We start from the raw sequence: 19,086 nt of genomic DNA on the forward strand, positions 1-19,086 counted from the left end.
GAGATTTAATTAAAACAAAACAGTTAATTTATTTTTTACTTTGATGTTTATTTTATTGTTACTGTTTTACTAAAATGGAATAGACAATTTTATTGTACTAAACAAGGTAAATTATTTAACAGGAAATGTCTCTTGTCAAAGTTTTCCCATTTTTATTTCAATAATATTTTTACCTCTTTTTAACACTGTTGCTTTACTTTTTTCTGCTCTGTGTTTATCTGTTTTTTAAATTTCTGTAGATTTTATGACTTCTGATGCACTTTGCAATTTGATTTTTTTGAATGCTATTAATCATGATTATTTCTGCTATTATTAAATTAATTAGATAAATGGATATTAATTTCAGTGATTTTGAAAGGAAAAAACTACTAAATTCTGCAGTTTTTATTTTAATGTCTACCTCTTCTGACACTGTTGGTTTTATGCTATATGTTGTGTTTTTATCTGTTTTTTTTTTAATTCGGAAGATTTTATGAAGCACTTTGTAAAGTAATTTTTAAAATTCTTTATTACTAAATATTATTATTACTATTATTAGTAAATGAATTTGGTAAGTAGTTAATAATTTGAGTAATTTTTAAAGAAAAGTGTCTAACTTCTCTCTTTCCAGCTTTATAAATGAGAATATTTTCTGTCAGCTCTGAAATAGACAGAAATAAAATAAAGTTTCAAGTATTTGTCACAGTTTCTAGCAGCATGTCTGAGAGAGAAGTCAAATTTGATTTAAAAACTTAATTGAGTAAGTATGATAATTACTTATAGTCTCCATGTCATTCAGAATGATCATTTAAATTCAATTGATCAAATCCTATGAATAGCTTATAGAAGGGACTGTAGAATTATAGTGTATCTGTGTAGTTTGTACTTAACATTATTATACAGCACAAGAAGCTTAAAATACTGCATCTTTAACCAGTTTTATTTAAATAATGCATATATAAATGTATTTTTTCATAGTTGTATCTTTTTTGACAAAAAATAAAGATTTAGAGATCATTGCACTGTAGATAAGGTAAATTATTTAACAGAAAACATCTATAATTGTTCCTTGAGATGTATAGAGGTCCATCATGTCAGCTCTGCTACCATCAGAAATAAAATAAAGTTCTCCAAACTACAGCTATAATAATTGATTGATTAATTCAAATATTTTTAAGGAATAAAAGACTAAATTCTTTGATTTCAGCTTCTAAAACATCCATATTTTCTGGTTTCGTTGCTCCTCTGAGACAGTAAACTGAATATCTTTAGACTGTGGACAAAACAAAACATTTGTGGACGTCATTTTAGGCTTTGGAATACATTAATATTGTCACCGTTGTCTGACATTTTAAAACCCAAACAACCAATCAAGAAAATAACTGAAATTGAAAACAGTGAAAAATTGTTAATTGCAGCCATACAAAAAATTCTGTCTTTATTTTGCTTTATTTCTAGGTATTTTCTTTACAAAAATAGAACAAACCGACAGGGTGATAGCAAGATAAGGTAAATTGCCCAACAGGAAATTGGTCACAGCATCGTTCATGTGTGTAGTTTTTTGAGAGGGCTCTGCGACAGACAAAAAGTTCTCTACACAAATTAATTATGTAGAATAAGAAATTGGCAAATTCAAACCCACTAGTATGGCAAGCCAATGAAACAGCCACAGAACAGCTAACATTTGTATGTGTATCGGTCAGTGTGTGGGAATGTGTTGATGCCAGAGATATATATTACTGCGAAGTGTTAGGCAGGAGCTGAACTGCTGGAAACCGACTTCACAAGTGTCTAATCAGGGTGTAGATCAGTGACTAGATGCATCTGTAATCTACACACGACGACTCACCATGCTGCCTTACTTTGCACTGAGGAAAGTCTAACCTACTGAAATGTCTGCACTCATGAACTTTTTACAATTTGAACCTTGTAATGTATTAAATAATCCAGGCTATGATCTTAGCTCCCTTTTTATGTTATGTGTATGTCTTTCTTTACTGAATTGTAACTTTTTTCTTGAATACAGCAGCAGAAACAATTAAAGGATAGTTTTGTTTTTTTAACCCCCTACCTTCACCCTAAGTCAGCTGGGATAGGCTCCAGCTCACCCGCAACCTTAATTAGGATTAAGGTGTATAGATAATGGATGAATGGACGGACAACCCTTGTGAACTACTTATCTTGATTCAGCAGTCAATGAGAGAACTACTCACCCTGGAAAACAACTGTCTCATGTAGGTCTGAGGGAACGTTTGTCTAAAACCAGAATATAATAAAAAGGACATGATCTGGTGTGTTGACTATTTTGGAACTACAAACTAGTTTTGGAGTGTAAAAGGTGTCTGATGCACCAGCAGATATATCAAGCTGCATTACAGAAAAGATGGGATCTGATTTCATGTTGCAGGTATCGTTATCATTTATTTCAATGTCTCATGAACTGAAGACAACCGTCAGCTTAAACTGCAACTATACATTAATAATGCTCTTAAGGTCGTTAATATATATGCATATTTATAACCACACAGTTAAGACTTTCCACATTAGATTTTGCATGAAAAAAAGATTAAAAAACCTAACCCACTGATAATGTTCATCCATTTACAGCTGGTGGCTAAAAAACATGTCAAGTTGAAATTGGTCTAATACTGGGGGAAAAAAAGGAATTATCTGAGAAATTACAATTAGCAAATGTGTTTTTTTTAAATAAACTTTCTGGTTATTCAGTTATAAAGGCTATTTTACATTAGACATATAAACTGTCATTTTTTTGGTGTAATTTTTATAATATACATTTTAAAACTACAGAATAAAATGAAAAAAGTTTGGGGTTCAGTTCTCCTCTTAGAGATACCATCCATATCTCTGTCTTAATCAGGTCAATAATCAGTCCCACAAACAACACAAACCCTCCCCTTGTTTCCCAAAGAACTGCAAAAAACATCAAAATTTCATTTCATCAAGCCACAACTTTATTTCCATCTTGGGTATAAATTGTATAAATGAGCTCAGATTAAATCAGCAACCTTTCTTCTACCCTTTGTCGACAGGGTCCCATCACATCGTCAACTCCTGCAAAGCAACAACAAAACAAAAGCACAAGTTAAAGCATGTTTATATAGGTTTTCCTCAGTTTTCAGAGTTTCTCTCTTCTCAGGACAGAAAGGTTGGCTTCAGTAAACTCAGAAGAACGAAAGTCACTGTATTAATCATCACTGAAGAGATCCACATTTACCACTGAAATGGTTTAATAGACTCTACACAATTTTACTACAAGTAGAGAAAGCTAAAATCTTACCATAATGGCGTTGACAATGTCGTTGTTGTTGTTTTTCAGGGCGCGTACAGCCTTCGCCCGCGACACGTTGGCTTGTGACATGACGAGTTCGATGTCCTTAACCTCAACTCCGGTCTCATCAACCTGTTAAATATCAGGACGAGGATGTGTTAGCTCTCATAGGATAGCATTTTTTTGCATCTGAATAAAAGCGTATCTTACCTCTTCCTCTTCGCTCTCCTCCTGTACTGTGGGCGTCTGTGTGTTTTCCTGGATGTTTGATACAGCTTCTCCCTGGACCTTGAATTTTTCTGCAGCGGCCAGCTGGGCTTGCTGGGAAAGATCTTCAATCTGGGGCACAGAGAGACAATAAAATAAGAAACCCATACATCTTATAGAAAGAAAATTTTGAACATCATAAAGACAAGTCTAGACACACTGCAGGTCCAGTATGATCACTTGATAAACAACGCTAGTGGTATTGCCGTCCGGTTACCTTGGCTTCACCGAAGACGATGTATGTGTCTGATGCGGGGCTCTTGTAGACGTCTGGTTTGGTGATGACAAATAAGATATTCTTTGACTTGCGAATGGTGACTCTGGTGACTCCTGTTACCTGTCTGAGACCAAGCTTTGACATCGCCTGCAAGAAATGGAAGAAATGTTTTAAAAATGTGGCCAAATTTGACTGTTGTAAATATCGCAGGAAACCAGAATACATTTAAGCAACACTGTAAGCAAATTAGGATCATTACCTTTCGTGCCTTCTTTTCACTGCGGCTCTGTTTGGCTTTGCTGACAGGTTCCTCATCTATTTCAGCAGCTGCTGCAAGCTATGGGAGGTAGAAAATTCATTAATTATTCATTTTATATCAGCCAAGAAATGTAGAGGCAAGGACTAATTAAGTTTGACTACAATATACATCTCTTCTCAGGACAGAAAGGTTGGCTTCAGTAGGCTCAGAAGAACGAAAGTCACTGTATTAATCATCACTGAAGAGTCAAAAATCAACAACAGCTGCTGTAAAGGTTTGATTCAAGGCAACACAACAATCAAGACCTAACTAGAGTCACACCTGAGCTTGTTGAGTCTGTGTCTGTGCAGAGTCCTGTTCCTCCAGTTCAGGGACTGAGTCATCGCTGTCCGAGTCAGTGCCGGATCCTGCAGAAAACAAAAGTTATTCACAACATGCCAACTATTGCACATGTGTACATTGTGTACATCTGAAAGTCAAAAGCTGCATTAATCCTGGGGAATAAAATGTACATCAATTGTGATCCAAAACACAGCTTGCTCATAATGGCTAAATTCTATGCTACGCCTGGAGTTTAGAGCAGTTTTGCTTAAAATTTGCATAGTCGGTATGCTGAGAACATAGTACCCCATTGAAACCTAATTTACCTGAATGATACAAATCATCTTCATGAAATAAAAACTAGCACCATATCAGTTCACTATTAAAAACACACAATATTCTGGCAGACAGTATGCAAACAACAGAACAGACCATTTCCAAAACCAGGAATAACTAGTGATAGCTACATAGCATCTAACAGATTAGCATCTAAATCTTAAGTAAACCTCACAAGCTAGTCTTTTTTAAGAGAATGACATATGTAAGCATTTCAGCAGTTCCTAAAACGTAGTGACAGTTGGAAAACCAGATGGCACAACAGGAGAGAAAGAAGGAAATACCATTGTCGTTCTTGATCACAGGCTCCACCTTGGCTGGGGCTTTAGCAGGTTTAGGTTCAGAGGGAGTTGTACTAATTACCTCAATTTCAGGTTTATTGGGAGCCGGTTTTGCCACTGCTTCAGCAAATGTGAGTTTACGTGGAGCAGCAGGCTCTACTGCTGGTTTGGCAGGTTTAGCAACCTCAGCAGGTGCTGCCTCAACCTCAACCACTTTGGCCTCAGTAGGCTTGACAGGGGCTGGCTTGGTAGCCTCAGCTGGCTTGGGTACTGCAGCTGGCTTGTCAGTCTCAACAGGGGCAGACTTAATCTCTGCAACTGGCTTTACAACTGTAGGAGATGCAGCTTTACTTTCTTCCACTTCCTTAACAACCTTGACAGAGAGAGCTTCAGCAGCCTCAACGGAAGCAAGTTTGGCCTCAACGGGAGCAGGTTTGGCCTCAACGGGAGCAGGTTTGGCCTCAACGGGAGCAGGTTTGGCCTCAACGGGAGCAGGTTTGGCCTCAACGGGAGCAGGTTTGGCCTCAACGGGAGCAGGTTTGGCCTCAACGGGAGCAGGTTTGGCCTCAACGGGAGCAGGTTTGGCCTCAGCAGCTGGCTTAGCAGCAGGTTTGGCCTCAACAGCTGGCTTAGCAGCCTCTACAGGAGCAGGTTTAGCCTCACCAGCTGGCTTAGCAGCCTCTACAGGAGCAGGTTTGGCCTCAACAGCTGGCTTAGTAGCCTCTAGAGGAGCAGGTTTGGCCTCAACAGCTGGCTTAGCGGCCTCAACAGGAGCAGGTTTAGCCTCAGCAGCTGGCTTAGCGGCCTTTACAGGAGCAGGTTTGGCCTCAACAGCTGGCTTAGCAGTCTTTACAGGAGCAGGTTTGGCCTCAACAGCTGGCTTAGCGACTTCAACAGGAGCAGGTTTGGCCTCAGCAGCTGGCTTAGTGGCCTCAACAGGAGCAGGTTTAGCCTCAGCAGCTGGCTTAGCGGCCTTTACAGGAGCAGTCTTGGCCTCAACAGCTGGCTTAGCAGCCTCAACAGGAGCAGGTTTGGCCTCAACAGCTGGCTTAGCGGCCTCTACAGGAGCAGCTTTGGCCTCAACAGCTGGCTTAGCGGCCTCTACAGGAGCAGCTTTGGCCTCAACAGCTGGCTTAGCGGCCTCTACAGGAGCAGCTTTGGCCTCAACAGCTGGCTTAGCGGCCTCTACAGGAGCAGCTTTGGCCTCAACAGCTGGCTTAGCGGCCTCTACAGGAGCAGCTTTGGCCTCAACAGCTGGCTTAGTGGCCTTTACAGGAGCAGCTTTGGCCTCAGTTGCTGGCTTAGCAGCCTCAACTGGAGCAGCTTTGGCCTCTGGCTCTGGTTTAGGAGCTTCAACAGGAGCAGATTTCACTGGGGTTGCTATCTTAGAAACCTCAACAGGCACAGACTTGGGCTCATCATCTGTCTTGGGTTTGGGTGATACTTTGGTAGCCTCTACAGGAGTAACAGCAGAACACTGAGGAGCAGATTTAGCAGGAGATGTAGCAAGTTTTGCAACCTCTTTCTCAACAGGGGGTACAAATACTGGCATTTTAACGGGTTTCTCGGGTGGGATAAGTGGAGGGAGCTCATCATCAGCAGCTACAATAACTGGAGTAGCTTTTGGTGAAGTTGCCTTAGTGTCAACTGATTTGGGAGGGCTAGCAGCAACAGCATCTGAAAATGAAACTGGTGCCGCCACAGCAGGCATTGAGGTAACTTTAAAAGCAGCTAGAGGTGCAACAGGTTTCGTAGCAGCGTGTGGTGCAGCTTTTGTCTCAGCTGGGGCTGGTTTAGCTTCAGCAACTACTGGTTTTTCTGCAACAGGAGCAGGGACAAATGCCTCTCCCTTTCTAGGTTTTGCTTGTTTGCCAGCCTTGACGACTTTTGGGGCAGCACGGTTAGCCTGATTAGCAGAAGAGCCACCAGGTGAGGAAGCCAAAGGAGATGGCACAGGTGACAGGGGAGTGGAGGAGGGAGTAGACTTTGGGGAAGTGGGAGAGGCGGAAGAGGCAGACATAGATGATCGTTTTCTTCTGCCGGGGACAGCCTTTGGGGCAGAGGATCCCTGCGCACTCTTAGCATCTTTGCCTTTGGGTTTGGCAGGGCCTGAAGCTGCCTGAGGTTGCTGGGAGGAAGCTGGGGCAGGAGGTGGAGCTGAATAGAAGGACAGTCTTTTAAAATTGTTGACCCGACAGTGGAATTTTTGTTCATGCGGGTTAAATGCTCTCACACCAAGACGCAAACTTCTTGTCTAGGGGTTAGGGAAAGAGGACACCGCCCTAAAGTCATACAGTTTGATGCAAATTGCCACTCAAAATGCACATTACATATCTCCACACAGAAAATTTCATTCTATATTTAGTGAGGATGCACTTAGGGCAAAAAAGGAAAATCAATCTTGCAATGCAGGTCATGTCAACCACATCTCAGGAAATATCACACTACAAAGTTATGCTAAACAAGCATAGCACCACTGATCAGGTGCTTCAAGGAAAACAGTGGAGAACATTGGACAAAATAAACTAGACACGATTGAACCCTATGTAAGTAAATGTTTTAAAGCTAAGTATTTTCCTTTAATACAAAGTCAGTGGGTTTAGAATTAATGAAAAATGAAATGGAGGGAAAAATATTTTTGTCCATTTTAAAAACAATCAGCAGTTGCATCCAGAGGTGAAGGGGGTGTAATTAGCTTAAGAGAAACATGACTGCATGACAGCCAGTTACAGAAAGAATTACGACCGTTTTAGTGAAGACTGCAACAGTACACTACAGACAAAAAACCTGTTTGAACAAGTTACAACCCACTAACAGCGGTAGCAGCCATCTTACTCACACTTTCAAATATCAGTGACTACATACTGTAAGGAAATCCTGATCAAAGTATTTTCAAAAGATATGGATATAAACTGTGTGGAAAGAAGAGCACTTGGTTTTCATAGAAGATAAACCAACCTGACAAATGGCGGGTGGAAATAGGTGGGGCTTCACATTTATCACACCCCTTTGACTGAATGGCCGTAGGGAGAAGGATAGCAGGTTCTTTCTTGTCAAGATGTTCATTCTGAGTGGCCATGGTGACATTGATATCATTCAAGCACAGATTAATCTGGCATTCTTCAGAAGTCTTCAGCCCTTCTTCATTGTTTGCATTGGCATCTTCAGGAGCATATGGTTTGGAATTATCAACATTTTCCTCTCCTGCTGGGCCAGGCTCTTCACCAGAGGGTTTTGCTTCAATAGAAGTTGGCTTGACCTCATCACTAGCTGATGCTTCAGCTGGAACAAAGGACTGACTTTGTTTTTCATCAGCGGTAGCTGCTTCGTCGTAAATGTTCAGCTCTGAGGAAGCAATGGGAGCCTCAACAGAAGGCTTAGACTCTTCAGGAGCTGGCAGATCAGCTGCAGACTCTGCTGGGTCAGCAGTCGGCCCTTGCTGCGACACAGGTGTTGCCTTCAACTCACTCTCTTCCGCTTGCTTGGTCATGTCTTCAGTGGCAGCGACACCATTTGGTTGATCACAGCTAGCCTGAGTGCTGGATTCTTCTGCAGAGCCCATCTCTGGAGCAGGAACAGAGGTTTCTAGAGGATTCGCCAGTGGGACTGCCTCGCTCACTGTAGAAACAGCTTTCTCGAGAGGAGCAGAAGAATTCAATACTCCTGCAGCTGATGAAGGAAGAGCTACAGGAGTAATGGGAGGTAGAGAAATCATTGCAGCTGTTTGGGGGCACGACTTCAAGCCTAATGAAAGCACTCGATGGGAAAAACCAAAAGAAACAGTGCTCCACACGTGAACAGACACTGAGTTTGTGAGAAAGTTGCAGCAATGTGAAAGTGACACTTGATGTCCTTTTGCACTCTCAAATTTTGAAAAATAAAAGTGTCTGTGTCTCAAACTCCATGCAGTGTCCAAAGTGATGTCAGTGGTAGACCACAATAGTCCAAAACAAAACCAGACGCAGAAAAATAATAATCATTAAACCAACGTAAAGTCATGGTTTAATTTGTAGTTCACCAAATATGCAAAACCACTAAAAAGACCTTCTATTCAGGATGACAGAAATTCAGCCAGCATTAACAGAGGACACCACCCTAGAATAGTGATCCAACTCTTATTTCACTTTCTTTGCGAAAGAGTATTCTTGTTCCAATAAATGCCCATAATACATCTGAAACATTGTCAATTACTGATGAAGGCTGTACAGTACGATTCGCTATAAGCGCTACACCTGCTCAACATCATCCTCTGACACCTCAACTTGGTATACGTACAGATGATGAGTTACAAAGCCTGGATGATTCCATTTTTTTTCCAACGTCCGTCCACATGGCAACACACAAGTTCAAATATTGGTACTGGACTCTGTATATTGTACATGCTAATTAGATCATTTTACATGCAGAAACCTTCACTTAAAGCTGTAGAGAAACTACAACTGCACTTGTGTACTTTTTCTATACATTTGTTTTCTAAGTATTTAAGTCACAAAATTTTTGCACATTTATCCTTCTGTGCTGACAGGCTATTACTCATGATGTGTAATCGATCAGATAGTGCTGTGAGCAGGTCATCGGTCAAGATCACAGTGTGATAATTCAAGACAGAGAGAGGCTGCTGCTTTGGCTGTCGTGCAGCACATTTCAAATTAATTTATTGTATAAAGAGTCGGTTTATTAAAAAACAAAAACAAAAACAAAGCAGCCATTCTGAACCTTTTGGTGACACTGTGCTCTTTGTCGAGAAGTTAAAAAAAAATCAGTTATGGGCTATTGGCTTCATTCAAGGGACTCTTATTTGCTGAGAAACGCACTGAACTTTTCCAGCTATTTCCAAACAAATGCTCTGCATTTAATATCACAGTACATGTACAGCACATGTTAGTGAGCCCTCGTGGTATTTTTACATCTGGTTGTAGCGAGACAGCTACAGCTAACTGTTGAATGATGAGCAAGCTTGTTAAATGTGTCTCTGATGCCAGCTGAAATGGACTTCTACACCAACTCATCAGTTTGTGCAAAAGTCCATATTAGTTGTTGCAAAAGTGAAAACTGATGCACAAGAATTCATCAAAATACAAAGAAAGCTTGAAAATTCAGTGGAATTTCAAACCGTTTGCAGTTTTTCGACAAATCACAATCAACCCTCCAACTCGATGCCCCCAGTTAATGTAGTTCCCCCTAGATACATCGATTTATTCTCAATTTTTTGCTCAAAATGCACCATGTACTCTATGTAAACAAACTATCAAATATTAAGAGCCGAGAGTGAGACGAGTGGTTTACAAGGTTATAAGGGTCACACCAAAATAAACATAAAACACACAATGATCTGTGCCAGTGCAAACTACGTTACTTCCAAGTTAAACGTCAGATTTCCAAGGCATTTCAGTGGCACATGGAAAACCACACTCAACACCATGCATTGTGTGCCAAATCTAGCCACAGTTCAAGTCAACACACACTATTGTGAGTCTGTGTAAATGTAACAGGGTCCTGGATTACTCTTTTCAATCTAAGTCAAGCAATACTGTTACTGCAAATCCCTTAGGCTGCAACTACTGATACAGAGCGTGGCTGGTGACAATCACAACATTCGTCACCTGTTAGATGAACTCAGTGTGCTACCAGCTGAGTCAACTCCCTGAACCCAATAATCATCCAATCACACCGAATTCCTCCTATCTCCTAGACACACAGCTATTTTTTAGTAACACCGCGAGAGATCCAGGACCCCACTCTTTAATGTGAAGTTCTGCATGCAAGTTCTTGAAAGCTAAAATATACATACCAGTTTCTACTTGAGGCTGCTGCATCTCCTGCTCGGTGACTGGGACCGTTTCTGTGGCTTCGCCAGGCATGATTACTGGTCAGGAAAATGAAGAAAAGAGAGTTTGTTAGCACAAGCCAGGTCTCCTAATGGTGTGAAGCGAACGCAAAGAAATTCAAGACAGCTAGCTTGATATACACGTAATTAGAAACGTTAGAATAAGCCGACACTCAGTTGTCATAACTGGTTGAACAGGTGACAGAGCCCATGCTTTAGCCTGTGGGCTCACTCTGTAACGCTACTGAAGAAGCGTCTAGCTAACGTTAGCTTCAGTTAGACAACAGCTTCTGCAAGCATCACCGGGGGGAAGCTAACAGATAGAAAGCATTTCTACCGACACTTCTCTCTCGAATCTGACTTCTCTAAAGTAAGCAGCTACTTGTCACACATATCAGCCTCACAGATCTTGTCATACAGTTCACTGCGGCCCTGACGGACTGCTAGTGAACTGGCAAGACATGATGTTCGCCCATTTTGAGCCGGTAATCAGCGGTACTTAAAGGCATTTATAGCTGAAAGGAGGCACCAAACAAGATTAATAACAGCACCGGCCTGGTAGCCCTACTTTAATTAAACACACGAAACCTTTGATTTAGACAGAAATGAGTGAAAAGCGGCTGGATGATGTTGGATTATCCACGGAGACACTCACCAACTCGGGACGTTATATCCAAGATGGCTGTGAGAGAGAACTTCTGACCTCAGTTTCACGGTAATATCCGTTCGAGCTCACTTTCCATTTCCGGGTTATTTAAAGGTGCAATCTGTACCTTTTGAAAAATACATACATATACTGTATATATATTTACCACTCAACACAGTAATTACATGTTTAGTCGTTGCAGACTTATAATGACAATTTGTAGGTTTTTTATTCTTTTTTTCACATATCTTACCATGAAAATTGACATCGGAAAGACTTTGTAGAGAAATAAAAAACAAACAAAAAAACAAACAAAAAAACAACAAGAAAGCATAACAACCTGCATTGCACTAAGGCTAATAAAGGCTAACTGTTAACCCCATAGGCTGTATATAAAGATAACAGTCCTAATCCTAACCCATTAAACTTCAGAAAACGTGAAAAATAGTTGTGGGAAATGTAAACCATCACCTGGGGAAGTTTCATTTTGATAGTTAGCATTTTTACTTGGAAAAAATGTGGTTTCCAATAAAAATGCATGTATTTACAAAATATGCATCCTTCATTTTCAAAATTATTTTTAAAATTTAATTTCTGAGCCTGAAATCTTCATTTCACAGTACTTACATCCACCAGATTTTACATTTATATTCCAAGGACTTTAGTCAAACGTTGTCATTCACAGCCTGATTTAAGTATATTTAATTTTATCACTCAAGACATACTGAGAACTGATTTTATATGAATATATACAATCAAGACACTGACACCTGCTGGCTCTTGACCAACGTTTAGCCTGGATCATACTGGATCATATACAATCCAGACCAAACGTTGGGAAGCCAGACCAAATTTTTGCAAAAAAAAAAAAAAATTATCATAGGTTCACTGGTACAGCAAAATAAACATGATTACGCTCATCAGAATACATCTTTACTGTCATCATCAGGTACCCGTATCTATCAGTGATTGGCCGATAAGACGCTTCCCCGGCGCGCACCCCCCCCCCTCTGAACTGTGCCGGTGCTGTGCCCGCGCTGTGTCGCTCCACGCTGACCCCTGCTGGCTCTTGAAATCATTACAGATAAAATTTAAATTTAATTAAATAATTATATATATATATATATATATATATGTATGTATGTATATGTATGTATGTATGTATGTATATGTATGTATCAACTGTGGGCCTTACCTTAAATCTGGAGGTTAAGTTGTGACAACAATTCCATGTCTGTCATGAACTTTTGCATATTTTCCTTTTTTCACATTAATCTTATTAGGCAACATTGTTAAAAAGAACATATTGAAATTGTTGCATTTCCCTGTTATATTTATGCATGAATGTATGCTTTAACATGTGGTCTTCTGGGCTGTATTGTCTTTTGTTTGTCATAAATACAATAAACACAAAAGCGACAAATTATTCATCAGTTCTCTACTGGCAGTGAATTGTTATGGAAACATTTTGACAGTGACTAAACTAAATGTTTGTCAGCTTGTATGTTTGGATTAACTTATTGAATGAATAGAAATTTGAAATGTGCTACAGGATAAGAACGATCCTATTTTAAAGGGAAAACAGAGGTTAAGAGAACAAGGAACAACAGGTCATTGAATCAAGAGATCTGACAGAAAAACAAATTATAAGGGAGTTATCGGTGACAAAGTACAAATACAGAAAAAACTCAGTGCCTAATAGACACTGCAGTCAGCATAGAAAAGGTGGAGTAACGTGGGCATATAAATACGGATGTTAGTGCAGCGGAATCAGGCGAGCAGAAGGGAGGTAGATTCAGTGCAACAAGCAGGACAAATGTTAGAGGCTGGTCTGAAAAGGCAACACCTGGTTTAAAAGTTGAGTAGAATAACTGAGAAAATCAGTGTCAAAGATGGAGCTGCCACCTCGGCCAGCAACATTTAACTTCCATGGAGTCTGCATGACCGAAATTGTTACCAGCAACTGGGATAATGTACAGGACTTTAAGGCAAAACCGGATGATGTTCTTATAGTTACTTATCCTAAAGCAGGTGAGTTTATGTGTTTGTCATCATAGTGATTTTTTTTTATTAGAAATGTGTCATTTTATATTGATTCCCACTAATCTTCATGTGTTTATTGGGTTTAATCTCAGGAACCACGTGGGTCTCTTATATCCTTGATCTTCTGTACTTTGGGCACATGGGTCCAGAGCGTCAGACATCCATCCCTATTAATAAGAGAGTGCCCTTCCTGGAGATGGCCAAACGCACTTTACCCACAGGTTAAGCCATAATCAGTTAAAATAACATATAGAGATCCAACATACCTATTTTGTTGAAATTCCACAACACAGTAGATTATAGCATAAAGCTCATAAAGAAACTTCACCAGTCAATGTCCAGAACAGATTTGCAACAAGAATCTAAATCACACACAAGATTTAAAAATGTACTAATTAAAACCAGTATATTATTAAAATGCAAAGAAATGAAGTAAGAGTATCATAGTGTTTGTTATGAGAGAAAACTGATATGAATGACTGTGGCTGTGCAGACCATTTAGACTTTATAGTCATTTTGTTTGTTTTTAATGCTCATTGTAAACTAATTGTTTGATTTAAAGCGGCAGATTACGTAAAGGTTATTCTTCTTTCTGCTCCTTTTCTTTTAGGAGTTTTTAAACTTTAGTTTTGTCTTGTATTTTTTTTTGTCAATGAAAGAAATAAAAACTAACTAACTAAGGTTGGGTCATGTGATCATAGTCACATATCTTTATTATTTACCCCATATTAAAGGTCTTACTGGTGTTCTTTATTTCCACAATCATGTTAAGTTAGTTGTTGGATGTTATTGCCACATTTTTCACAAACTGTGTGTTCTGAAACAAGAATCTGAGTGCAAGACAATGAAAGGGCAGTTATTAAAAATACTCAGTGACTTTCTGATGGCAGTTGGCAACATCAAAGACATTACTTTTCAAGCCAGACATTTTGCGTTCGCTTGGATAAGATAAGACTTTGTGTAACTGTGCTACTAAATGAGGTAACCATTAACCCTAACAAACAGTCCTATTTGCATAAAGAAGTGTTTTACCATGAGTCATACAAGGAGACCCAATACCAGTCCTGAAAGCTCCTATACCTGCACATTTAATAGTTATACAGTTTTTAAAGTAGTGCATGTTAGTCGTGTTACTATGTTTTTAGAATGAAAATATACATCCTTTTAAATCTTGATTTCACCTCTATATTAACTTCCTTCTGCTTGATAATCAGGTTCTATCAGTGACATTACTACCTGTTTTTCAGTGTACAAACCGATAAACACTTCTCAGAAGCAATTTACAATGTTTAGGCTAGAATTCCTGTTAATCTGTGGCATCTTAAAAAGTTTTCCTATCCTCTCCACAAAGGGACAGAGACGATAAACCAGCTTACCACAACTCCTCGTCTCATTAAAAGCCACCTACCAGTCCAGTTTGTTCCAAAGTCTTTCTGGGAGCAGCGCTGCAAGGTAAAAGCTGTGCACATGTATACATCAAGTGAGTGAAATATGTTAGCTAAAACACCCACAGATTAGAATTTAATGTTCTTTTTCAGATAGTGTATGTGGCCCGTAATGCAAAGGACTGTGCAGTGTCCTATTTCCACTTTGGCCGCATGAACAAGAGCCAGCCAGACCCGGGAGACTGGAACAGCTACCTAGAGAAATATATGGAGGGACAGGGTGAGTTTACTAAGTTTTAAAAAAGCAAAACACAATGTTATCTCATTTCCATTATAAATGCTCCTTCATGTTCTGTTGTGTCGCTCCAGTGACGTATGGCTTGTGGTTTGACCATGTGATCAACTGGTGGGAGAAGAAGCAGACTTGTTCAAACATTCACTTCACGTCCTACGAAGACTTAAGTCAGGTGTGTGTGTGTTTTATGTTCAAATGTGAACCTTTCTGAAAACTTTGGCATAATATTTTTTACACCTAATGTTTTCTCCTGATCATTAATGTGTGTCATTTTGTTAGTGACTGGAAGAAAGTGACTATATCTGCTGTATTATGAAAGAAAGTGCTTTGCATTTTGAGACATTTGCTAATTCGTCTTCTTGCAGAGAATTAGATGACAGGAATGGTTCTAGTTTACTAGCTTACTGATGCTGAGATTCTCCAATGTGAGCAGGACTTAGGACGAGAACTGGACCGACTTTGCACCTTTCTTGGTTTGTCTCCATCAGCTGAAGAAAAGGAAAGATTAAAAGCTGCAGTCAAGTTTGACAACATGAAAGAAAACAAAATGGTCAACTATTCCACCGTCCCATCGATGGACCAGAAAGTGTCTCCCTTCATGAGAAAAGGTACTGCGGAAAACTGTACATGGAAAGAAGCTTCCTTCTCAGATTTTCTGACAAAATCTACTCCATTTATCACTGATACGATTGGATGACCTGAATGATTTTCTCTGTTTCTCCAGGAAAAGTCGCGGACTGGAAGAACCATTTCACTGTGGCCCAGAATGAAAAGTTTGATGAGGTCTACAAGCAGAAAATGAAGAATTGTACACTGAAGATTTGTTCGGAGATTTAATGACTGGGCCTGATGGAGTCCTGAGGTGTTTTGTGATTAAAAAATAAATGAAAAATGCTACATATTATTGGATGAGGGTTTGTAAATAAAGATCTTTGTTTGTCATTTTTTGTATCTTAATCTTATGTTAATGATTAGTTGCTTGTATTTGTAATCATATTCAACATCTATCTGTCTATCTATCTAAGCTCTGGTTTGCTTGTGTTTATTTAAACCAATCATAAGTAGGTGGTGGGTGTTGCTAAGCCCAGGATGCCTCTGCAAACCAATGACACTGGAATGTTTTAGTGGAAGACTTATTTGCTCTGTCATTAAAATTCTCCAAAAGCATCGAGATGATCTACCTTATTGCACAATCAAGATCTTTGGCAAAACTTGACATATTTAGCGCTGAGTCATGTTTGTTGTGTCCTCACCTGCTGCTGCATTGTCTTAGTTTACCTGTTTGGCTCTGGGTAAATTGTTGATACCTTGTTTGGCTTGCATTATTTAGCATATTTTAGTATCGTTTTGACTGTTTTACCAGGGTTTGTTTGTTTTAAACATTTACAGAACAATATATTTTCATGCAGATTCATCTTGTGTGTTGTTTGCAAACAAATGTTCTTAGTGAGATGTAGGCCTCAGACTGGCAAGGTGAAACCCTTTCACTGGTTGTTATGTCTAAAAGCCACTATGTGATAACAAGATATTTACCTACTTAATGTGTGTTTGCTGTGTCTACTTCTCTGTGTGTATAAGGCAGGACCCTGGACACACCTCAGTGTTTGCCTGCCACCTCGATCCCCAAGTTCAGCACAGTGATTTATGGTTCTTCTACTCATTTAGTCTAGTTTGCATCCTATTTTAATATTCGAAAAAGTATCATACAGAAATCAAGCACAATCAGAAGAACTGAGCATTTACATCCAGATGTCATTCTAGCTATTCATCCTTAAGCAGGTGAGATTTTATGTGGGAAAGCTTTTTTTTTTTAATTCCAAATGACTCTGGCATTTTTGTGGTAGCATGTGTTCACTTTATTTTATACTTCTATTTCAACTGCCTTTACACAACTGAACGTCATCTGTGTTGGATTAAGGAAACACATCTGTGTCTCATATCCCTGATCTTCTATATTTCAGCCAGATGTCACCTGAACGTCAAAATAATCAGTGCTGTGAGTCAGGACACATATAGATCCAAGCTGTGTCAACATAATTTCCTGACTTCTGTCTGGTTGCTGATAATCTATTGAGCTTGCAGTGCTAAGGATACTGTGGCATGCTATTCCTACTTCGATTGCATGAACATAGTCCATCCAGAGCCTGCCAACCAGAGCAGTTATCTTTACAGATTAATGGAGACATGAATATTGACTGAATATATAGTATATAAAAGGTTGTTTGATCTGTTTTTCAGTCATCTCTCAGTGATGTTTGGTCCCTTGTATGACCACATGGGAAGCTGGTGGGAGAACAAACAGACGAGTTCTAACATTCTACATTTGGTGCAAATGAGGGCCTGATTAAGGTGAAAACTAATGTCAGCATATGGGATTTAAAACAGTTTGTTTTTGCAGGATACTGTACAGAAGCTCTGCTTGTTCCTGGTACTATCTGCAGGCAAAGAGCTGATAAAAAAAGTAATAGATAAAGTTCTCTTTGCCAAGATTAGAAAAATAGGATAACGATAGCGATTTCAAGATATCTCTCCTTTCATGCACAATAATTAGGTGTATTTGCCTCTTTGTATTTATATTAAGGGTGTAAAAGAAAATAAGAGATAGAAAGACAGTAAATTTTGGTGCTGTTTCTGTTTTACGGGCAAAGCCATGACTGGATGAATCATTTTGTTATTTAACATGTCAACAGCTTGATGCACCCTATAAATGGATGAAAACACCAACTTTGATTTCTGCACAGTTCTCACTCGTATGTGATTTTTAAAAAATGAAATATGTAATTAAAAACTACTTAAAACAATATACAACACCAAGTGGAATTTGAGTTTTCTCATTTTTATTGGAATCCAGACATGAAATGCAGCAAGAAATACAAGAACAAATGTCCAATGAGCAAAAACAAACAGATGAGACTAACACTGTACTTCTGCAAAGTGGCTACAGACCAGAGGAGGGGGCACACGGATTGTATTTCTGTGGCACGTACTGCTTTGTGGGACAACACTAGGGTAATGATGAGTACTGATACGGTTAAATAATACAGGCGCATTGGAATGTATACAGCAACACAAGGCCATTGTACTGCAAATATGAAACAAGTCAAACATGTCACATCACTGGGAGGTACTGCAGGTCACCTCATGGTAACCAATAAACAAGTAATGGACTGGCTCTAGTCAGGAACAGAGGCGTGAGTAACTGAGTTTTATCCAAAATAATATTTTATCCACCTGAAAAAAAAATAGTACATATTAAAATCAGCATCCCACAGTGACATTAATCAATCTGTGGGGGCAGTTTTTTGAACAATAGTTATGCCATCTCAAATGTACAACTTAAGAAGGAACCACCGAGCTATATTTGGGATCAGGAACAGTTTCAAGTGAGTTAAAACACTAAATATGGTTCCACAGGAGTGTTTTATTTGTTTTTTCTCAGTATGTTTCTCAACATTTAATGACAGAAAATATAAAACAGAAATCAAAATGACCATTACCTATACATTTTGCAATGCCTGCATCATTATTACAATCCTGAGCACAGCCCAGAAAGTCCTTGACTTAACTTCTGCGGTCAAGTATCAACTGTCACAGCTCTGCATGTCCTAAATAGGCCACAATCTGACGTCAAAATAGCATAACTGTCTGCACAGCTCAGACACAAAAGCAATACCACTTTAGATTGTCGTTCACAGTAACAACTATGACTATGTTTCAAATACACCTTTATTCATGAACATCAAAAATAACATTTATTTACACTGTTGATTATACATCATATATTTGAAAGATATTTTCCTCTTGAGTAGTAAAATACTTCAGTCTAGTGCTCAGGCTTACAGGTAAGTGCTCTGTTAATGAGTTAGGTCTAGTATAAGAATTCTGAGGTCCATGCCAAGCCGGTCTTGTGTGTTGCAGCCTTGCAAAGCTGTATAGCACAT

General features: G+C 39.2%; 2 protein-coding genes and 2 non-coding genes across 4 annotated transcripts; 1 reads left to right on the forward strand and 3 right to left on the reverse strand.

Moving 5' to 3' along the window:
• Window positions 1-2,928: 2,928 nt before the first annotated feature.
• On the reverse strand, window positions 2,929-11,499 carry naca (nascent polypeptide associated complex subunit alpha). The gene is made up of 8 exons (XM_022189746.2): window positions 11,432-11,499; window positions 10,741-10,815; window positions 4,333-4,418; window positions 4,012-4,089; window positions 3,753-3,899; window positions 3,479-3,607; window positions 3,278-3,400; window positions 2,929-3,051 (listed from the first exon to the last, which is right to left on the reverse strand). Exons 2-8 carry the CDS (start codon window positions 10,808-10,810, stop codon window positions 3,037-3,039), a joined length of 648 nt encoding a protein of 215 aa, XP_022045438.1. The 5' UTR covers window positions 10,811-10,815; window positions 11,432-11,499; the 3' UTR covers window positions 2,929-3,036.
• LOC127534605 (small nucleolar RNA SNORD59) lies at window positions 3,128-3,201 on the reverse strand. The gene has a single exon (XR_007942848.1). It is a non-coding gene; the product is annotated as a small nucleolar RNA SNORD59 (small nucleolar RNA).
• On the reverse strand, window positions 4,183-4,256 carry LOC127534606 (small nucleolar RNA SNORD59). The gene has a single exon (XR_007942849.1). It is a non-coding gene; the product is annotated as a small nucleolar RNA SNORD59 (small nucleolar RNA).
• A 1,717-nt stretch (window positions 11,500-13,216) lies between the features above and the next one.
• LOC110948288 (cytosolic sulfotransferase 2-like) lies at window positions 13,217-17,131 on the forward strand. The gene is made up of 7 exons (XM_022189745.2): window positions 13,217-13,453; window positions 13,558-13,686; window positions 14,817-14,917; window positions 15,004-15,130; window positions 15,220-15,317; window positions 15,579-15,753; window positions 15,870-17,131. The coding sequence occupies exons 1-7, from the start codon at window positions 13,315-13,317 to the stop codon at window positions 15,980-15,982; spliced, it is 882 nt and encodes a 293-aa protein (XP_022045437.1). The 5' UTR covers window positions 13,217-13,314; the 3' UTR covers window positions 15,983-17,131.
• The last annotated feature ends 1,955 nt before the right edge of the window (window positions 17,132-19,086 follow it).

This window comes from Acanthochromis polyacanthus, chromosome 6 (assembly GCF_021347895.1).
Source record: "Acanthochromis polyacanthus isolate Apoly-LR-REF ecotype Palm Island chromosome 6, KAUST_Apoly_ChrSc, whole genome shotgun sequence".
In the NCBI taxonomy this organism is placed as follows: domain Eukaryota; kingdom Metazoa; phylum Chordata; class Actinopteri; family Pomacentridae; genus Acanthochromis; species Acanthochromis polyacanthus.